This window comes from Lytechinus pictus, chromosome 19, assembly GCF_037042905.1.
Source record: "Lytechinus pictus isolate F3 Inbred chromosome 19, Lp3.0, whole genome shotgun sequence".
Taxonomy (NCBI): domain Eukaryota; kingdom Metazoa; phylum Echinodermata; class Echinoidea; order Temnopleuroida; family Toxopneustidae; genus Lytechinus; species Lytechinus pictus.
Window position 1 is genome coordinate 6,334,707 of NC_087263.1, and position 18,704 is coordinate 6,353,410.

The 18,704-nt window shown below is 35.1% G+C and overlaps 1 protein-coding gene and 1 long non-coding RNA gene across 2 annotated transcripts; both read right to left on the reverse strand.

Moving 5' to 3' along the window:
* Positions 1–95: 95 nt before the first annotated feature.
* On the reverse strand, positions 96–11,693 carry LOC129282645 (uncharacterized). The gene is made up of 9 exons (XM_054918523.2): positions 11,649–11,693; positions 10,729–10,782; positions 10,201–10,248; positions 9,854–9,907; positions 9,440–9,487; positions 8,476–8,550; positions 7,694–7,792; positions 6,996–7,172; positions 96–6,325 (listed from the first exon to the last, which is right to left on the reverse strand). Exons 2-9 carry the CDS (start codon positions 10,769–10,771, stop codon positions 6,024–6,026), a joined length of 846 nt encoding a protein of 281 aa, XP_054774498.2. The 5' UTR covers positions 10,772–10,782; positions 11,649–11,693; the 3' UTR covers positions 96–6,023.
* A 289-nt stretch (positions 11,694–11,982) lies between these two features.
* Positions 11,983–17,158, reverse strand: LOC135157581 (uncharacterized). Its single transcript, XR_010296574.1, has 4 exons — positions 17,072–17,158; positions 15,775–15,838; positions 14,422–14,625; positions 11,983–12,036 (listed from the first exon to the last, which is right to left on the reverse strand). It is a non-coding gene; the product is annotated as an uncharacterized LOC135157581 (long non-coding RNA).
* Between the last annotated feature and the right edge of the window lie 1,546 nt (positions 17,159–18,704).

The window sequence follows — 18,704 nt, forward strand, 5'->3', positions numbered from 1 at the left end:
TCTCCCCCCCCCCATTTATTCAAATGATTATTTTGTTTTGAGGTGCAGTTGCGCTTGAAACAATGACACAAATGATGAAAGTCGAGTGTACTTCGTTACATGAAACTAATTCCTTTTATTGATACCATCACTACCAGAAAGCACTAATCGCTCACAGACGAAAACACACGCACACAAACAAAATCACAACAAAATCATCAAAGGTAAAGTTTGAAAGTGTAAGACTAATTTTGACAGGCATTTATCATCCCAAAATGACGGGAAAACTTGTTATGATGTTAATAATCAGTATTATATTGATATTACGTCTAATTCATATATCAAAAGATGACCATGTATGAGTGTAACAAATTGTGTAAATGTAAATGTCCCAAGTCAAAACTGTTTTGCTTGCACAAAATGAAAATAAAAAAGAAATTACAATTCATCTAGTGCTATTCGAAGTGGACTCTTTTGCAGAATATCGATTTTTACCAGGCACGGAACCAATATCTATTTTTCATCCCCAAACACAGGCACACACTTGACAAAAAAGCATAGCATTTTAAATGAATAATAAATACCCATGCACAATATAGAACAGATAGAAATATGGCAATATCATTTAAAAAATTGCAGATATAAAAAGAACTGAACAACAACAATATCTTTGACGCAATGACATGAATGAGTAAGACTATAATTGCGGACGTTCCGTCTCTCCAAAGGGAAAATTCACCCTGACGAAATTGTGTTTTATAAAAAAAATAATAAATTGGTAAAGATTTGAGGAAAATCCATCGAATAGTAAGAAAGTTATTTGAATTTCAAGATTTCTATTTGTGACGTCATATACGAGCCGCTGCCCCATATGTTTTGCAATATAAAATGCATAAATTCCAATTATTTAATGGTTCGTAATGACTAAGAAATGTCTTCTTTCAGGAGCGGGTGTGAAATAACTTGTCTGTTGATATACTAAACATGCTAAAGGTACAATATAACCCATTTTCCTTTTTTTTTCTTTTTTAGAAAATGACATTTCATTGATATTCTCCATTCACGATACATCAGAAGCTGCTCGCATGTGACGTCACAAATCCAAAAATTAAAATTCTAATAACTTTAAAAATATTTAATGGATTTTCTACAAACCTTCACCAATATTTTTTCCATCATTTTTATGCTAGTTTTACAATAAACATTTTGTCAGGGTGGACCTTCCCCTTTGACATGTTTAATACAATACGCTCTACAACAATGTGTGTGTCAAACGACATCCACATCTTCCGATTTCTCCCGCCAGAAAATCCACCGTGATCATGGGCGATCAATCACAGAATCCAATTCATTCATAGAAATCCGGAGGTTGACGACTATTGGAATGTTTACATGCAATCTCGCTCTGATCTAATGCTTTGTTTATAGGGACAATTAACGTTGGGTATACCCGAAGAAATTCGTGTATGTCTTCAATCACGTGCACAAATTAGTCTGCTGTGCAAATTTCACTCGAGTTAAGGGTCTGAATTGCAGCCTACTCATGCCTTGTGTACTGAAGGTCCTGGATTGAAACAGCAAGTTTTGTATGTGCTAGTCTTTGCGTGGAGACACACTTCTTGATCAAAGTTTCAATCAGGGTCTGTGCCTGCAGACTATGCACAAACTGTGAAGATGTCACGTGATACGATTTAAAAGGAAGAAGATGCGACATCAACTGTGCTCATTCGAATCCCTAACGACACATTGCACATGGATGTATATTGGTTTTTGCTATAACTTAGTCGTGTAAAAAAAAACCCGCCATAGGTGATAACCATATTTCCTTACAGTTTCCTTCAAATCTTCAGTGTTAGCTTTGTTTTAATATATATATTTTTTTATTAGTTTGCTTTCATATTACTTTGTTTCAAGTGAGAAAACACCTTTTTAGTAGTTCATCGTTCGAGAGAGAGAGTTGTTTGTTTTCTGGGGGGTTGCATTGTTTCTAAAAGGTTTGTGGCATGTTAACATACATGGTTAAGATTCCTCTTTTTTTATTTTAAAAAGAAAAAAAAGAGGAATCTTAACCATGTATGTTAACATGCAACAAACCAGGAACCAGTTAGTGCAGCCTCTTGTAGTTCTATACGAATTAACAAAATCGATTATTGTATTGCTGTTGTGAATGTTTTGGCATTACGATGTCAAAATAGATAATGCATACATTTTGTTTTCTTCGCATATGCAGAAAATCTCATTGAAAATGAATAATTATTTCGATTTCAAACAATATTATTACCAACACATTGTTATTGGGGATTTTCAATTATGGAGCCAGGGAGTATAGTATTTATTAATTTATCTATTTATTTTGTTATTTTGCAGGGTTGGCCTGTTTAGTTTTGAAAAACTGCTCTACATGTACATTTAAGGTGCCCTGGAGTTAAACATCAAGTAAAAATACAGGGTAAGTTAACATCATCGACATCGTTTATTATTATGTTTATAATGTATCTATCAGTTGGAGGGGAAATTGGATGATACCTGTCCAGAGCAGCAGCGATGAGGGCGCAATAACTGAGCAAGGAATATAAACATCAAGCTCTCTTTTTCGAGAGGAACAATCAACATCATTGCATATCGTGATATCCCTATAAACTTATGACTACGGGCCTCGCCGGTCCGTGGTACACCAAGTAAGATGGTCGAATATCATAAGGATCTCGTATCAATTCGTGTTTGAATTGCATTATTCATCTGAAAAGATATAATTAGTTATCATGATTAACAGTGGTACTGAATCTTTCCGAAAGTTTAATGAATGGCTTTATTGATATCTCCCGTATTAGATTGGGCTGCTTTTCATTGTGAAACACATCGAAAATAAACAACTATTCAATTATGTCCTCACGACATGGCCCGTTTCCAAAGTTATGATGATTATCATCATTTCGCATGTTATGAAAAAATAATGAGGTAACTGAGTAATGAATGTTACCTCGCTAAATGCGGGGCTCCTGGCTTAAAGCCGGGAAAACTTTGCTATGTATAAAACATTGCTCTGTACTGCTAAAAGGCCAAAGGTAAATGCCAGTTGTGGTAACGATATCAAAATGAGTTCGTACAGAATCCAATGAAATGACCACCAAAGTGTCTGTTTGTATAAATAAAAATATGTGCCAAAGGATTCTGGAAGAAATTGTGTAATTGCTGAGAAATTAGCAAATAAGCACATGATTCGGGTCAAGCGTCGGGCTGACATTCAAAGCAGTAATAATACACTGTCCCGTGTGCGCTTATCTGTGTTGGTGATCGTCAGTGTGAACATTTTTCAGCGTAGATTTCAAGATTTCACAAAGTTCAGTTTATGTAACTGTACCAGATCTAGATCCTTGATGATATACTGACAATTAAGCCTGGTTTTACAGACTTTCTCATGAAATCAGTGTTTACTGCAACTACTGGCATTTATCTTTAAGGTATGTTATCAGGTATTAAGGTACTTGGTCACTGGCGGGTCCGGAGGGGGGAGGGGGCATTTCCGGTCCGTGCACATCTTTTGAGAGTCACAGCAAATATTTTTAATGGAAATATGTCGTTCATGCACAAGTTTGGAGTTTCAGAACAGAAAGTATCAAGCGCTATACAAATGTAACTATTGTTATTACATATTATTATGATCATGGTCATATTAATCAATCCATTTCGCAACCAAACCGTCAGATAAAAAGACAACCCATACCTCGAATGAGTCATTGCTAATCCAAGAAAAAAAAAAATATAATAATATAAATATAATATATAATATAAAAAAATATGTTCGAATTCTTTAAAGACCTATTTACCCTAATTCTGTATAGTTTGTAAACAGGTGGGTGTTTCATAAAGCTGTTCGTAAGCTAAGAGCAACTTTAAGAACGACTGGTGACCCTTTCTTGTGGTAAATGGAATTGAATTGGCGATTGTTTAGCGCGTATAAGAAGGGTTCACCAGTCGTTCTTAAAGTCGCTCTTAACTTATTAAAGAACAGCTTTATGAAACGGCCCCCAGGTGTGAAGGTACAGCCACACCAGCGAAACCGGCTCAACTCGACTGATGGTGCGCCTTTCAAAACAACGCTATGGCTTTAATCGTCAAGCGTGAGTTCCATCGGTACGACTGTGACACCAACGAAACCGACTGAACCCGACCGATAGTATACCAATAACTTTGTATAGTCTTGACTACCTTTCATCAACAAATGCCTTTTGACAGGTTTTCAGATCTGACAACCATCCTTAATGGCTGAAACTATAGTAAAAAATAATTATAATTACTTAAGGACGTTCCCCAGTTATGTTTCTGCGTATCCATATCTGCGCATATTTTAATCTATGCGCGTTGACGTCACAATAAGGGAACAGGTGAGTAATCAGCTACATGTATCAGCCTATTTTTTCAGTCATAAGTTCTCTAACAGCAAAACTTGATGTGTTATTTTACGAAGCTGATAGCTGAAAATAATCTATAAACTAAGTTTTTAAAGAATACGTTAAAGCCCCCTCACACCTGACCGAATGTAGGCGGACGAAGGGTGACGAGTGGGAAAAAATGCACGAAACGTACGCGAATTCAACGAATTCAATATAATTTCCGTCAAATCATGCGATCAGTAACTATTGTCAAATTTTAACAACGAACGGTAAGCGACGGATAAATATGACATGCGCAGGATATCGATTTTTCGGTTCACCTGTTTGAGTAAATTACAGCCGAAGGCGAGCGAAGGGCTGATATAACCATGAAGCTATAATAGCTTCATGATATAACCCAATCAGATGAACGAACTGTGAGCAATAGTTGATGAGGGAATAGATCGGGCGTTCTTGTACGTTTGTGTCATCGTGTTGCTTAGTTAAGGGTTCTTCCAAGATCGGTCCACCTTGGCAAATGCGCGATGTGGGACTATGCGCGATAATTCTGAATGTACGAAGGTGTACGAAGTTACGAACTCAAACACGAAGGGTAAATATGATTTTACTATCAGTTACCATTGAAAACGATAAAAAATTGCACTTCGCCAGCCATCGCAAGGCATATTTCAGGCAATTCGGTTAGGTGTGAGGGGGCCTTTACTCTACAGGGCTGCGAAGTATGACGAATATGATCTCGAGTTTGGTTAAATGGGATAGTGGTGTAGAACTTTCTTATAATTCTAGATACAAGCATTTTGGCGCGTTTTTGTGTATTTAAAAGCACATTTGCTCCAAACAAGTGCTGATAGTTTGAAAACAGGCACATGAACCCCCGATATTTAAGGTTCAAACCTCTTTAGTATACCTGTTTCTACCATGCAAAGATTGGTGAAAATAGCATGGGTTTTAATAAAGTCCAGCATTTGTTGTACTTCCTAAATTTGTTATATAAATTTCAAATTTTGTACATGATTTTGTCGTCTTTCATGTCCGATTTTCAAAATTGAAGGTGCTGCTCCCCCCTTAACATAGCAAACGAATAGTAGTATCAGTGGATTCTCTATCTTAATTATTTAGATCTGAACTATAATGTAAAATTTGGCGAAATTTAAATGGATTTTGACGGAGTAATAAAGGTATAAACTTAACGTTGTAATCTCGTGGGGTCTAAAAATGCACATTGATTTTTATTGCGTATTTCTCAATACCTTTCAAATGGGTGAACGTCAAAGCTTAGAAATCAAGAAAATAAACCCATGTTAAATTTTGCATTTTTGGAATATTAAAGTGCTAAAGTAAGTCTGACCAAATTTGGTGAAAATGATATGGATTTCATTTTAAATGCGGAACGTCCTTGAATGCGCTTAAATCAGAACTCTCTAAGCACCCTACAGTAATCATGGTAATGTAACATAAGTGCCCACTTTAGCCGATCAGCTTTTACACGCACTCCTTTCAGCTATCAGAACTTTGTCGGGTAAAACATCCGAAAGGTCCTTTCATGGAACACTCCTAAAAGTCGGTTTCGTTGGCGTGACTTGAAAATACTAGTAAAATGGTACAATCGAACAGAATGATGATAAAATGATGGCCGACCATTTATTCTTTTTAACAATTTAACGGGAACTTCCAGAACCCGCGAGATCCATAGTCAGAGGACACACCAATGAAGTTAACATCCAACGGACTTGAATCGTGCCACTGCATCAAAGCTCCGTCGTGGCCATCGCGAAAAAGCTGAATGTGACCGTCAGCAAAGGAGATTTCGAAGCGGTCGTACGCTGGGATTCCGGAAAGTGCCATTGCCGCAGGATCATTCTCGCGGCGGACCTCTGAGCTACAAGGAGAATCCCAATTGCTCCAATTGCACCGACGGATAGCTCCTCCGGTGTTATTCCACTTGCCGATACCTTACGGAAAGAATGACATCGTCAAAGTATCAGTGGTAACAACGCCCTTATATTATGACGATGTAACACAAGTAAAGATGTCGTTATGTAAACATCAATGAAGAGATATCATTTAAAAATAATGAAAACAATCAGATGGTATTGATGTTGGTCCTGGTCGTAGAAGAAACAACGACAAAATTAATAATAGTGACAATACGACCAGCATTACGATGGCAATGATGGAGATGTCATAATGGCAATGGTTATGGTGACAATTGCAATAACAGAACTTAAATAAAACAAACTTAATTACTACCACTAACACTACTTCTACTACTATTACTACTACTACTACTACTACTACTACTACTACTACTACTACTACTACTACTACTACTACTACTACTTCTTCTACTACTGCTGCTGCTACTTCTACTTCGACTACTACAACTACTGCTGCTACTACTACTACTTCTACTACTACTACTACTACTACTACTATGTAGTTCTAGTAGTAGTAGTAGTAGTAGTAGTAGTAGTAGTAGTAGTCTTTGTGAAAATAGTAATCGTAGTAGTAGTCAGTAGTAGTAGTAGTAGTAGTAGTAGAAAATAAGCGAGCAAGTAGCTGAAAATGTCATTCATCAAAATGTGAGCAAAATAGATTAAAATTGGAAAAACTCAAACCTACTTATCTCGTACATATTATAGTGATCGGGATAACCAGTAAGTCCGATGATCGCGTTGCTATCAGCGCTGACTTCGAATGTAAATGACGTCACACCTTGTGGAATATGTATACCGGGAAATGTGTAGTCTCTGTTGTCATAGTTGAATTTTATATATTCAGTGTAGATCACTTGGCAAGCTAAAAAACACAATTGATAAATGCATGGTTTCAATTCTTCCAAAGATCGTACATGTATTGCAATCAGTGAGATGATGAAGAAGATGATTTGGACGGCATTGAAGGTGATTTGGGTGATTGTGGTGGTTATGGCGATGTTAGTGATCGTGACTGTGATGATGATGAGATCATGACGGTGGTGATGGTGGTATGATGAAGATCATGATGGAGATGGTGGTGGTGGTAGTGATGGTGGCGATGATGATAGATAATGAAGAACACGATGATGGTGGTTATGATGATGATGATGATGATAATGATAATGATGATGGTGGTGGTAATGATAAAGGGGATGGTGGCGGTGATGATGATGATGACGGCGGTAATGATGGTGCTGCTGCCGATGGCGGTAATGATGGTGGTGATGATAATGTTGAATAGGTCGATAATGGCGATGAAAGTGATAAATGGAGTGTTTTTTATAGCTATTTTAGTTTTCTGAAGATGGTAATAATAATTTAAGAAATATGTATTATGCTTACAGCATGTTGAATTGTAAAATTCTGTCGGGCAGTCACACTGAAAGCCTTCGGGAGTTTCCAGGCAACTCCCTCCATTTTTGCAAGGGTTCGGGTGACAAACTGTGAATGAATGGGGGAAAAAGACACACAAAAATGATACATTAGTTCAAAATAGTTTTTACTTTAATGTTTTCTGAAAGATGAAAATAACCAGTTTAGCATTTATGTTTGCTTACTTTGATTTAACGTTCTATGTGACGTATATTTTTAAATTGTTTGTAATAAAAAAATGGGTCCAAAGTGTCACTGAGAAAGAGGGTTTATGTGATAATATTCTTTTGCCCGTTTTATAGGTGCACATTCAACGTCACACCGCTGAGGTGTAGTATGTAGACGAAATTATATTTGAATTTCAATAGATTTATCAAACGAAAAGAATGAATACTTTGGGGGGTTAGGATGCCGTTTTCGCTCGTGCATCTATTCATATTGGCACATTTTATTACTGTAAAACTGCGCAATGTTTCTTCCATCTCCGCATGCGCTGAACCTAATGGTTTCAGCGCATGCGCTCATTTGCCTTAAAAGAACTGTGCCTTATTTGTATGTTATATACCACAGCAGGATATATTACTTGAAAGGAATAGACCTTATCCATTCTCACGATTATTTGACTCCTATATCTTATGAATTTCAAGTTTCCATGTGCAATTCATCGAATCTGCATAAATATTGAATGACTTTACAAATGCTTTTTAGTAGTAGTTCCTTGCTCTTACTAAATACATTTAGAGTGATCTTACATGACACGTTGCTTTGTTGGGTGCTAGAGTTAGACATATCGTTTTCTGCTAGCGTTGAGGAATATTCTGCCTTCCCTGCAATAGGAGACGTGATAATGACAGATAGGGAGCGAGAATCAAATATAGAGAGAATGTTTGTCAGAGAGAGAGAGAGGGAGAGAGAGAGAGAGGGAGAGGGGAGAAACATTTAATATTGATCGAACAAACAAGAACGTATAAATAAATATTCGGGGTCACATCAAGAGGTTTATGAGTATTACTGACATTGGTAAGTTCATTATCATTTGTACAAAATTAACAAAATAAGAAATCTTACCAAACCTTAATTCATACACCATGCTTGATTAATACTGAAATCGTGGAAATACAATATGCATATTGGTAGATCTAGAAAATCAGGTAGAGTAGGTACTAGTAGGAAATTACACAAAAACATGTACATTCTATGAACTTACGAATTTCCTACGAAAACTTAGTTACAATGATAGGTTATAGTTGTGATCTACTTGTATAATAATGTTATTATCCTGCTATTTCATAATACATGGTAAATGGTGGGGACTTAATATAAGCAAGCAAGCAGAGGACCGACGCGTCGCGAGGTAATCTCCGAAGGACCTGGAAATGAGGATTAATGCATTACCAAAAGTGGGAATCGAACCCGGGTCACCGGAATCTGAAACCCCCGCTCTACCGACTGAGCTATCGCGCCTTCTTACGATAGATAAGTCTACACTTTCAGAATTTGCTTAACCGACCAAAAAGTTGATTAAAACATGACCAACTGTCGGTTTAAAAATTAAATCCCAATTAATTTTTTGCATGCAATTTCGTTTTAAAAGCAGTTTGAAGGTTTATATTTTAACCAAATAAAAGGTTCGTTATCCCAAATCTGAGAGTGCATATTGGATCCTTTGAACATGTTGAACTAAAAACAACAACAAAATGCCCAAATCGTATTTACCTGTTGTATACGCTATGGATGTAGTTGCTGAAGAGGTAGGCACATTTACTGAAATAAACCACAAAGATTTATAATTTTATAGAGCAAATGATCATATGACATGTACAATTAACGGGACTGGTAACTGGTGTATATTCATTGGACAAACATCGTGTAAATAGGAAATGAGAAAGATCAAAAATGGTGAAATTATCTGTTTAAAATAGCGAGAAGAGGATCGCACAAGCACTACTATAATATGCTTTATTTATACTAAAAAATGATTCCCTAATACCATTTTTATGTAGTCTCATAATCTCTAAGACGCCCGTTGATCTAGATTTAAATAAATTAAAAATCTAGTCATATTCTGAAAGACAAGAATAGCAAATTCCCTTTAATCAAAACCAAAGGGGGAATAGAAAACATATTTACCTGATGTCTGTTTGGTTGTAGTTTGTCCAGAAGTAGTAATCATTGAAACGCTTTCTGAAATAAATCACAGAATTGATGAATCCCATGAGTCTTGTCATGTGCATCTTTCTAAAAGCATATTTTATTAAAAAGTACTAATTTATTTATGCTCGATATGTTTGGTGGTAGAGTCTTTCAAACTTTAATGATAGCGTTTTAATTTAATTCATTTCGCATGCACTTTTCTTTAATAACAGCAGTTTGTAGCTTCATATTTGAACCAAATTAAAGATTGGTTAAACAATATCTGAGAGTGAATATTGAGATCCTTTGAACTAAAGAAAAAAAATTGCCCAAATCGTATTTACCTGTTGTATACGTTGTGGATGTAGTTTCTGAAGAGGTAGGCTCATTTGCTGAAATAAACCACAAAGAATTATAATTTTAAGAAGAAATAATCATATAACATGTAAGATTGACGGGTCTATGCCTATTTCACATAAATCATGTAAATAGGAAATGAGAAAATGAAGATAAAACGTGAAATATCGAGATAAGGATAAGACTTTAAAAACATTGATATGACATTACATGCGTATTCTCCACACTAACAGATTTACTAATACCACTTTTAGTCTCATGATCTCTTAGACGTCCGGTGATCAATATTCAATTAAATGAAAAATCTAGTCATATTCTGATAGACAAGAATAACAAAATCCATTTTGTTTAATTTATATTCAACATTTGTCTGTATTTGTCTGTATTATCGATTATATTGATTATGTATTGTTACTTTGATTATATTTTGAAAAAAATTGTTGAACGGAAATAAAATCTATATCTAAATCTAAATCTAAACTAAAACTACAGGGGAAAAAAGAAAACATATTTACCTGTTGTCTGTTCGAAGGACGTTCGTGCAGAAGTAGTAATCATGGTGACGCTCTCTAAAATAAAATTGCTTAATCTCATGATTCTTGTCATGTTTACCTTTCTAAACGCATATTTTACATGTTTTATTAAAAAAGTACTATTTTAATTTTGCTTTATATCTTTTATGGTAAAGTCTTTAAAACTTTACTGCTAGTATCTGATTAATTTTCCATGCAATTTTGTTTTAAAGGACAAGTCCGCCCCAATGAAAAGTTGATCTGAATGAAAAGAAAAAATCCAACGAGCATAACACTGAAAATTTCATCAAAATCAGATTTAAAATAAGAAAGTTATGACATTTTAAAGTTTTGCTTAATTTCACAAAACATCGTCATCCACTCACTATTTATTTTGTATTTTATTACATGAAATATGAAATATTCTTATTTTCTCCTCATTGTCAAGGGAAACAACGATTGATTTCTCTCTGAACATGTGGAATTAGCATTGTTTATTACTATATGGTTCAATCAAGTTGGTCCTTATTGTCGAATATGTAAAAAATGAAATATTGTATAATTCAAACAATAAAAAACAACAGAAATAGTGAGTGATAGACATCATCGACCGACCCATTTGCATGTCACTGAGTTGTGCATATCACATTTTTGTTAAAAATAGGCGAAACTTCAAAATGCCATAACTTTTTTATTTTACATCCGATTTGGATGAAATTTTCTGCGTTATGTTTGTTTGATTTTTTTTTCTATTTATTTAAATCAACATTTTTCTGGGGGTGGACTTAACCTTTAACAACAGATGGTAGGTTCATGTTTGAACAAATTCAAAGGTTCACTTGGTTAACCAATATCTGAGAGTACATATAGGGATATATGAATCGTTTGAACTGCAACAAAAAAATAACCCAAATCGTATTTACCAGTTCTATATTTTGTGGATGTAGTTCTTGGAGAGGTAGGCGCATTCTCTGAAACAAATCACAAGGATTCTAATGATGATGAGTAGTAGAAAGTAGAAACCTCTTTAAAAGATTGCTTCCAGGACTTCACATCTGCATACTACCAACTACATATTTAATTCATTTAATTAATAATAATTAATGAATAATTTCCTGATACAGTTTGCATGTAGTGCCAGAAGTGTGCGACGTCTAGTGATCTAGATTTAAGCGAATTAACAATATAGTCATATTCGGATAAATTAGGATAGAAATCCCTTTAATAAACCAGGGGAAAAGGAAAAAACATACTTGCCTGTTGTCTGTTCGGTGGCAGTCTGTGCAGAAGTAGTATTTATAGTAACACTTTCTGTAATGAAAAAGAAAATTGATTATCATAATTCTTATCATGCTTATCTTTCTAAATCCCATGTCCCCGTAAAAAAGTACTTTTGTATGTACTAGTATGCATGATGGAATATTTGTATTACCTGTTTCATTATCCCCTGCCATTTTTTTTCTTTAACCCAAGTACAAACCCTAAACAGAACACAGTGCGCTTAGAAACACCAGTAGTAAGCGCCTTATTAATTGTATGTATTATTATTATTATTTGGCTTTTGATGTAACCACCATGTATGACACTTCCTGCGTCGATGTATATAAATTGTTTACTAGATGTACTATACGTTGATTTGCTTCTCCTACTATTTTGAATATAAACCTTTAGAAATCAAACAATTGCGATTATTTAGAATATAAATGGTGTGGACATATTATGAACCAAGACCTTTCAATATGTATCTCCTACTGTTTGCAATTAACCAAACCGAAACGTTATGCCAGGAAAATACATTCTGACTACCCATTAATATTCAGAGCGCGCCGAAGTACCATTGATTAAAAATTGATATGAATTCATTGTAATAGCTTGCTACGTGCCTCCTTAAAAAGGTTCCGTTTGAATTTTAAATGAAACGTGGTGGACAATGTGGAAGCCATTACTTAAAAAAAAAGAATGTCAGTTTAGCGTTTCTATGTCTATTTTCCGTTTTTCAATTCGTGTTTGCTTGTGGTAGAACAAATTATCAATGTTTGTCAAAGTCCATTGTTCTGTCGTGTAACCATGACGTCAATTGATTTATAAAAGGTTTTGTCCTATAAGTTTTCAAGGTTGAACATTTTATATTCATTTATTATGCACTATTTAAAAAGCTATAACATTTTACAACAACATAGAATAAAACAGAAAATTCCACAGAAAGAACAAAAATCTTAAATTGAAGAGCTCACTTGCAAATGGGGTTAGGTCCATTTTTCATCAAATTTGATTTTTATGTCTCGATGTATAGATTTTTAGTAGCTCTATAAGATGATACCGAAGAAAATTTGAAATTCCTTTTATAAAGTGAACTAAAATGGCAAAGAAAAAAATCATTTTTTTTCAAAAGGGGTTAGGTCCATTTCAGTTTAGTTGCAAAAGAGGTTAGGTCCACACATATTTTTTTGGAAAAGAATATCTTTAAAAATATGAAGACAGGAAGATTTCTTTTATACCCAATTTTATGTTCTCATGGTAGGGTATCGTGAAAATTTAGTTTCGCATACGACTATTGCAATATGGGCGAGTGGACCTAACCCCTTTTGCAACTAAACTCTTCTGAAGAACTCATTTGTCAAAAGGGGTTAGGTCCATTTGTCATTAATCTTATTGTTTTCTGTCTCTAAACCTCTAAAACTTTAGTCACTCTGATGATACCAAAGAAAATTTGAAATTTAAATGAAAACGTGAATGAAAGTGGAAAAGAAAAATCACTTTTTAATCAAACGAGATTAGATTCATATTAGTATACTTGCAAAAGGGGTTAGGTCCACAATTATAATTTTTTTAAATATATAGAAAAAAAAATTGAAGACAGGTAGATTTATTTTTTACCCATTTTTATGTTCACATGATAGGGTAGTACATCATGACAATTTAGTTTCTTATAAGAATATTGCAATAAGTGAGAATAAAAAAACATGTTTTTTTCTCGGAATGGTCCAAAGTGGACCTAACCCCTTTTGCAACTTAACTCTTCAATTGTCGTTTAATATGAAAATGTCTGCATTTCAACATAACAGATCGATAAAAATATGAGTACAGGAAAATGTAAAGGTTTTCCGTGATTTAATACAATGCATGTACAGTGCATTAAGATTGTAGGTGCCCTCGATATTCTGTTGCATAATTTATCGTTTTTCTGGGGGTCTTATAATATTGCAATTACACATTCATATGTAAATTGGCTTTGCAGTTTTGCAATCAAACAAGTTTTTAATCAAAGGAAAAAGATAGCAGTTGCAACAAACGACTATTTCATGACAAAGTCTTTACATAAAGGTTAATGGTCACAATATTATAACTGATCTACACCTGGTACATTAATATAAACCTATCTTTGTGAAATCATGACTTTTTGCTAAAAAACAATAATTGTGATGATCACTAACACAGAAAGGCATATGCGGGACAGTATTAATATTACTTGAAAAAATCACCATCAATTGATGGTATTCTGCGCTTATTTTGCTAATTTCTAAGCAATTACATATTTTTCTTCTAGAGTCGTTTTGCACTAATTTATTATTCATACATACAAACACTTTTTGATGTTATTTTATTCTGTTTGAACTCAGTTGGAGATCGATACCACAACTGGCATCTGTCTTTTAAGCAATATCATCTACGGTGATTAAATCATGACGAACAGACCTGGTAAACGGCAGACGCGATACCCATGCAGAATATCGCTGTGATGCATGGCATTATATCCGGGACATCTAGGGTTAGGGAATCTCATGGGGACTACTTTTGGGATGAGCTGTATCTCCCTGCCATTGACCAATTGGGTCCCGCATTTGTGGAACATTGGTAGAGTGTAGGGACGATTGTAGCCATCTGAACATGAACTGCTTACTGTGTGGTTTAGAGGGGAGAGAGGGAGGGAGAGAGAGAGAGGGGGAGAGAGAGAGATGTAAAAAAATAAGAAAAACTTGGTGTGTGTATTTGCATTATTTTATATTATTAACTACATCGTCATTTTATTATTCGTTAAGTTGTTGCGCTGTACTTTCTATTTCTGCTACAATAACTTGTATTTATAGTCGGCCGGCAAGGCAGTTCTTTGCCGGGTTCTCTGCCGCATAACGCCATGATGACAATCAATTATATAGAAAATGCTTTACATCTAAATTAATTAGTGACGATGGCTGACCTCGTAAACGACATAAAATACCCTCGACCCATGCAGTATTGCAATTGAAAAAAAAAATGTTGTGAATGAATTGTTGAATTCAAATTGAAATCCTGAGGCTGAGCGGGCCCCTGCCATATTTTATACAACATGTATTTGACAATACATTTTCAATGTACTTGAAATCGAGTCGTGGAAGCGAAAGCTACCTAGTGTTCTTCATGCAAAACTGCATTATTTTTGTTGCATGCTTTAAAGGTCAAGTCTACCCCTGAAAAACGTTGATTTGAATAAATGTAGAAAAATCAAGCTAGCTTTACGCTGACAATTTCATCAAAATCGGATGTAACATAAGAAAGATATGACATTTTAAAGCTTTGCTTACAGTCGATAAAGTCCATCACTCACTATTTCTTTTGTTTTTTATTGTTTGAATTATACAATATTTCAATTTGTACAGGTTTTGACACTAAGGACCAACTTGACTTGACCATATAGTATCAAAACGATGCTAATTCCACATGTTTAGGGAGGAATTAATCGTTGTTTCAATTGCCAATGAGGAGAAAATTAGAATATTTCATATTTCATATAACCTGTATAATAAAAAATAAAATAAATAATGAGTCACTGTGGATGACGACATCAGTCTCCTCATTTGCATCCGGACCAGGATGTGCATAATAACTGTTTTTGTAAAATTAAGAGAAACTTTAAAATGTCATAACTTTCTTATTTCACATCCGATTTCGATGAAATTTTCAGTGTTATGCTTGTCTATTACAATAAACTTTTGGCTGGGGTGGACTTGTCCTTCAACATCCGATGTCATTGGCCAGGAGGCCGCTTATCTATAAGAAATGAAATCTCACCCGAAGAAAGCAGGAGGCTCAACATTGCAGTCGCCATTAAAAGCACATAGATCGGAGACAATACCTGTAATGATCAGTGGACAAATGTCGATCATTTATTGATTGGACACTAGCCTTGTTATATTTCCAACCTTCTCTGATAATGGCAATTATGATAAAATATGAATGAATAGCACACTTTATTGATTATACCGTTTTTGCATCGCAAGCTGGAGAGGAAAATGTCTTTTGTTGCTATTTTACTTGTCTCTTACTTTAGTTATTTATTGGAATGGTATGTTCATGGATTTTGTACTGTTTTGATGCAAGTTAGAAGAAAATAAGACCTTGGAAACCAAATAATCTAGCTTATTAAAATGAATGACTACCTATTAAAGGGAATATGTGCTCAAACACCAATGATTGATGCGATCATCATACATGCACGACCCTTGGAAGCGGGGTTGCTGCATGGTGCTGGGTGTATTATTCTTCATAGGCAGCACCCCCTGGAATTCCGATAGATGTTAAAAATAGAGAAAAGTAACGAAAAGGACCTACATTGTACATGTTGTGGTGAAAACCTGTTTGGCTTTGCTTGTGAAATTTCTCGGGACAAAAAACAACAACTTCATTTTGTACTGAAAACAGTTTTTTTTTTTTGCTTGTCAAATTTACATCAGCACCACCAGCTAAATATCGTTCGCAGAGCCCTGCACACTTGCCAAAAGAAAAACGTCAAGAATAGCGCTGAGACTTACCAACATTCGATTCAAAGTAAGAAACATCACTGAACAGATTTCTACAATTTCCTCCAATTAGGTAATAGTTTAAACATTTTATTGAATTATTTACAATTTTCCCATGATAATAAAGGCATCCCAATGTAATATTTTGTTCAAATTAAGCGACATGTTTTGTATGGAATACTATTCCTTGAAAGTAACACCGTATTATAAATAAGCTGTCTATTAATAACGTTATGCCTACGTTAACTTGTTCTGAATGCATGAAAACTTGTACAAAATCTTGAACATGACATTTCATTTCTGATATTTTTATTTCTACCTGTTCAAAAAGTGAAAACACTCCGCGGCCAAAGCAGCTCTTTCAGCTACATTGTCCGTACATATTTGTATTGCTTTCTTCTGAACGCATATGAACAATTGCAATGTATCTGAACGCTTATGAACAATTGCAATTTATTTAAGTTTGGAGACCTTCACTTCTACTTAAGAACAAAATTATGCTAAACTAATTTGAACACATGCAAATTTGTCAAGGAATATCTACAGGACTTTCAGATGCTAAAACTTACCATTCTGATGTTCATGGATGTCTACATACATGTAATACAAGAGATCGATCCGATACACACCTATCGGCCGATAGTGTGACCTGTTCCCTTTGATTCCTGCGAAGGTTGAAAATGAGTTGGATAAAATCGCTTTAATATAATTTCGATATCATGAGGATTTTTTTGTTCATGTAAGTTTGACCTCATATGACCTTTGACTCGCATTGCTAGTGACACATGATATTCTTCATATACAAGTTATTATTTATTTATTTATTTCTATATTCATTTATTTATTTACATATGGGAGGAGAGACCTCAGTCACAGTTCTGTGTGATTCCCCTTCTTGGCTCCTCCAAAAATCCGCCTTTGAATGTCTTTGAAAGATATATGGCGCTACACAACAATGCCGTGCATCAACATCTTCATCATCATCATCATTTATATATCTATTTAGTTTATGATGAAAACGTAGTCCATTATATCAACTACCATATACCTTATTATTTGTTACTCTGTCAGTAGTGGTCAATGTCAAATCCCTGATGGAAAGAACACAGTGTCACAAAGTATGGTCAGATGGTCGACCGATGCTTTTCACACTCTACTTTTTTCCTTAACCCCGGGGAATTGGTGGGGCTAAGGGGGGGGGGTGGGGTTAGCCCCATCAATTTCCCGGGGTAAAGCTTAGCCCACTTTATTTTTCACACTACGTTTTAGCAAAGAGGGCTAGCACGGGATATAGTGCGGTCCTACCTGGCCCTGCAAAAAAGCAGGGTTAGCCGGCTTATTGTGGTGCCAGCACCACAATTGCGGTGCTAAGAGATGCAGTGTGAAACGAAACTGGGCTAAGGAACAGTGGAGCTAAACAATAGCCAATCACAGAAGTCGAATTGTACGTTAATCACGCTCTGTATAGTAAAATCATCAATATTCATGAGCTGTGGGATAGTCCGGGGTTAAGGCGTTAACCCCGGCTAAGCAGATAGTATGGGGTTAAGAAAGACAGTGTGAATCCAAAAATGATAGTATGGGACTAAGGATAGTCCGGGGTTAAGGATAGTATGGGGTTAAGGAAATGCAATGTGAAAAGCAAATGAGTGAATATGTGATTAACAATATTGACATGACTGAAATGCTCAAATTTGATAGTGTGCGAAGGTGATTTCACATTGTGATCCTTAATGTGAACACCATGTTGCATACATTGTGGGACAATTATGTTCTTTCCAAAAGGGATGGTGTAATAGTTTTTTTAAGTTGATCAAATACTCTGACATTAAAAGGTCATTAATTTACCTAGATGACCCCTGACCTTGTCCGAGTGACCTGACATTCGACCCACACGACTGTTAGTCCTTGATAATTGCTATGTTTGATTTGACATGGAAACAAAAGACATGTCCATGTCAGAATTCTTTTCAAAAGTAAAAAAACTCAATCTCCGGACAAGTTTTTTTTTAAATATTGATACTACAACATATATGTATACAAAGTTGTTTACCTTTAACATGTTCAATGACCCTCGACCTTGGTTGTATGACCTGAAATCCATGTCAAAGGAAAGTATGCTGTAAAGTTTAAACTTATGAGATAATGCTCATGCCGCTCCGCCATCGTTTATGCTTTGCTATTCAACTTAGTCTTCTGATC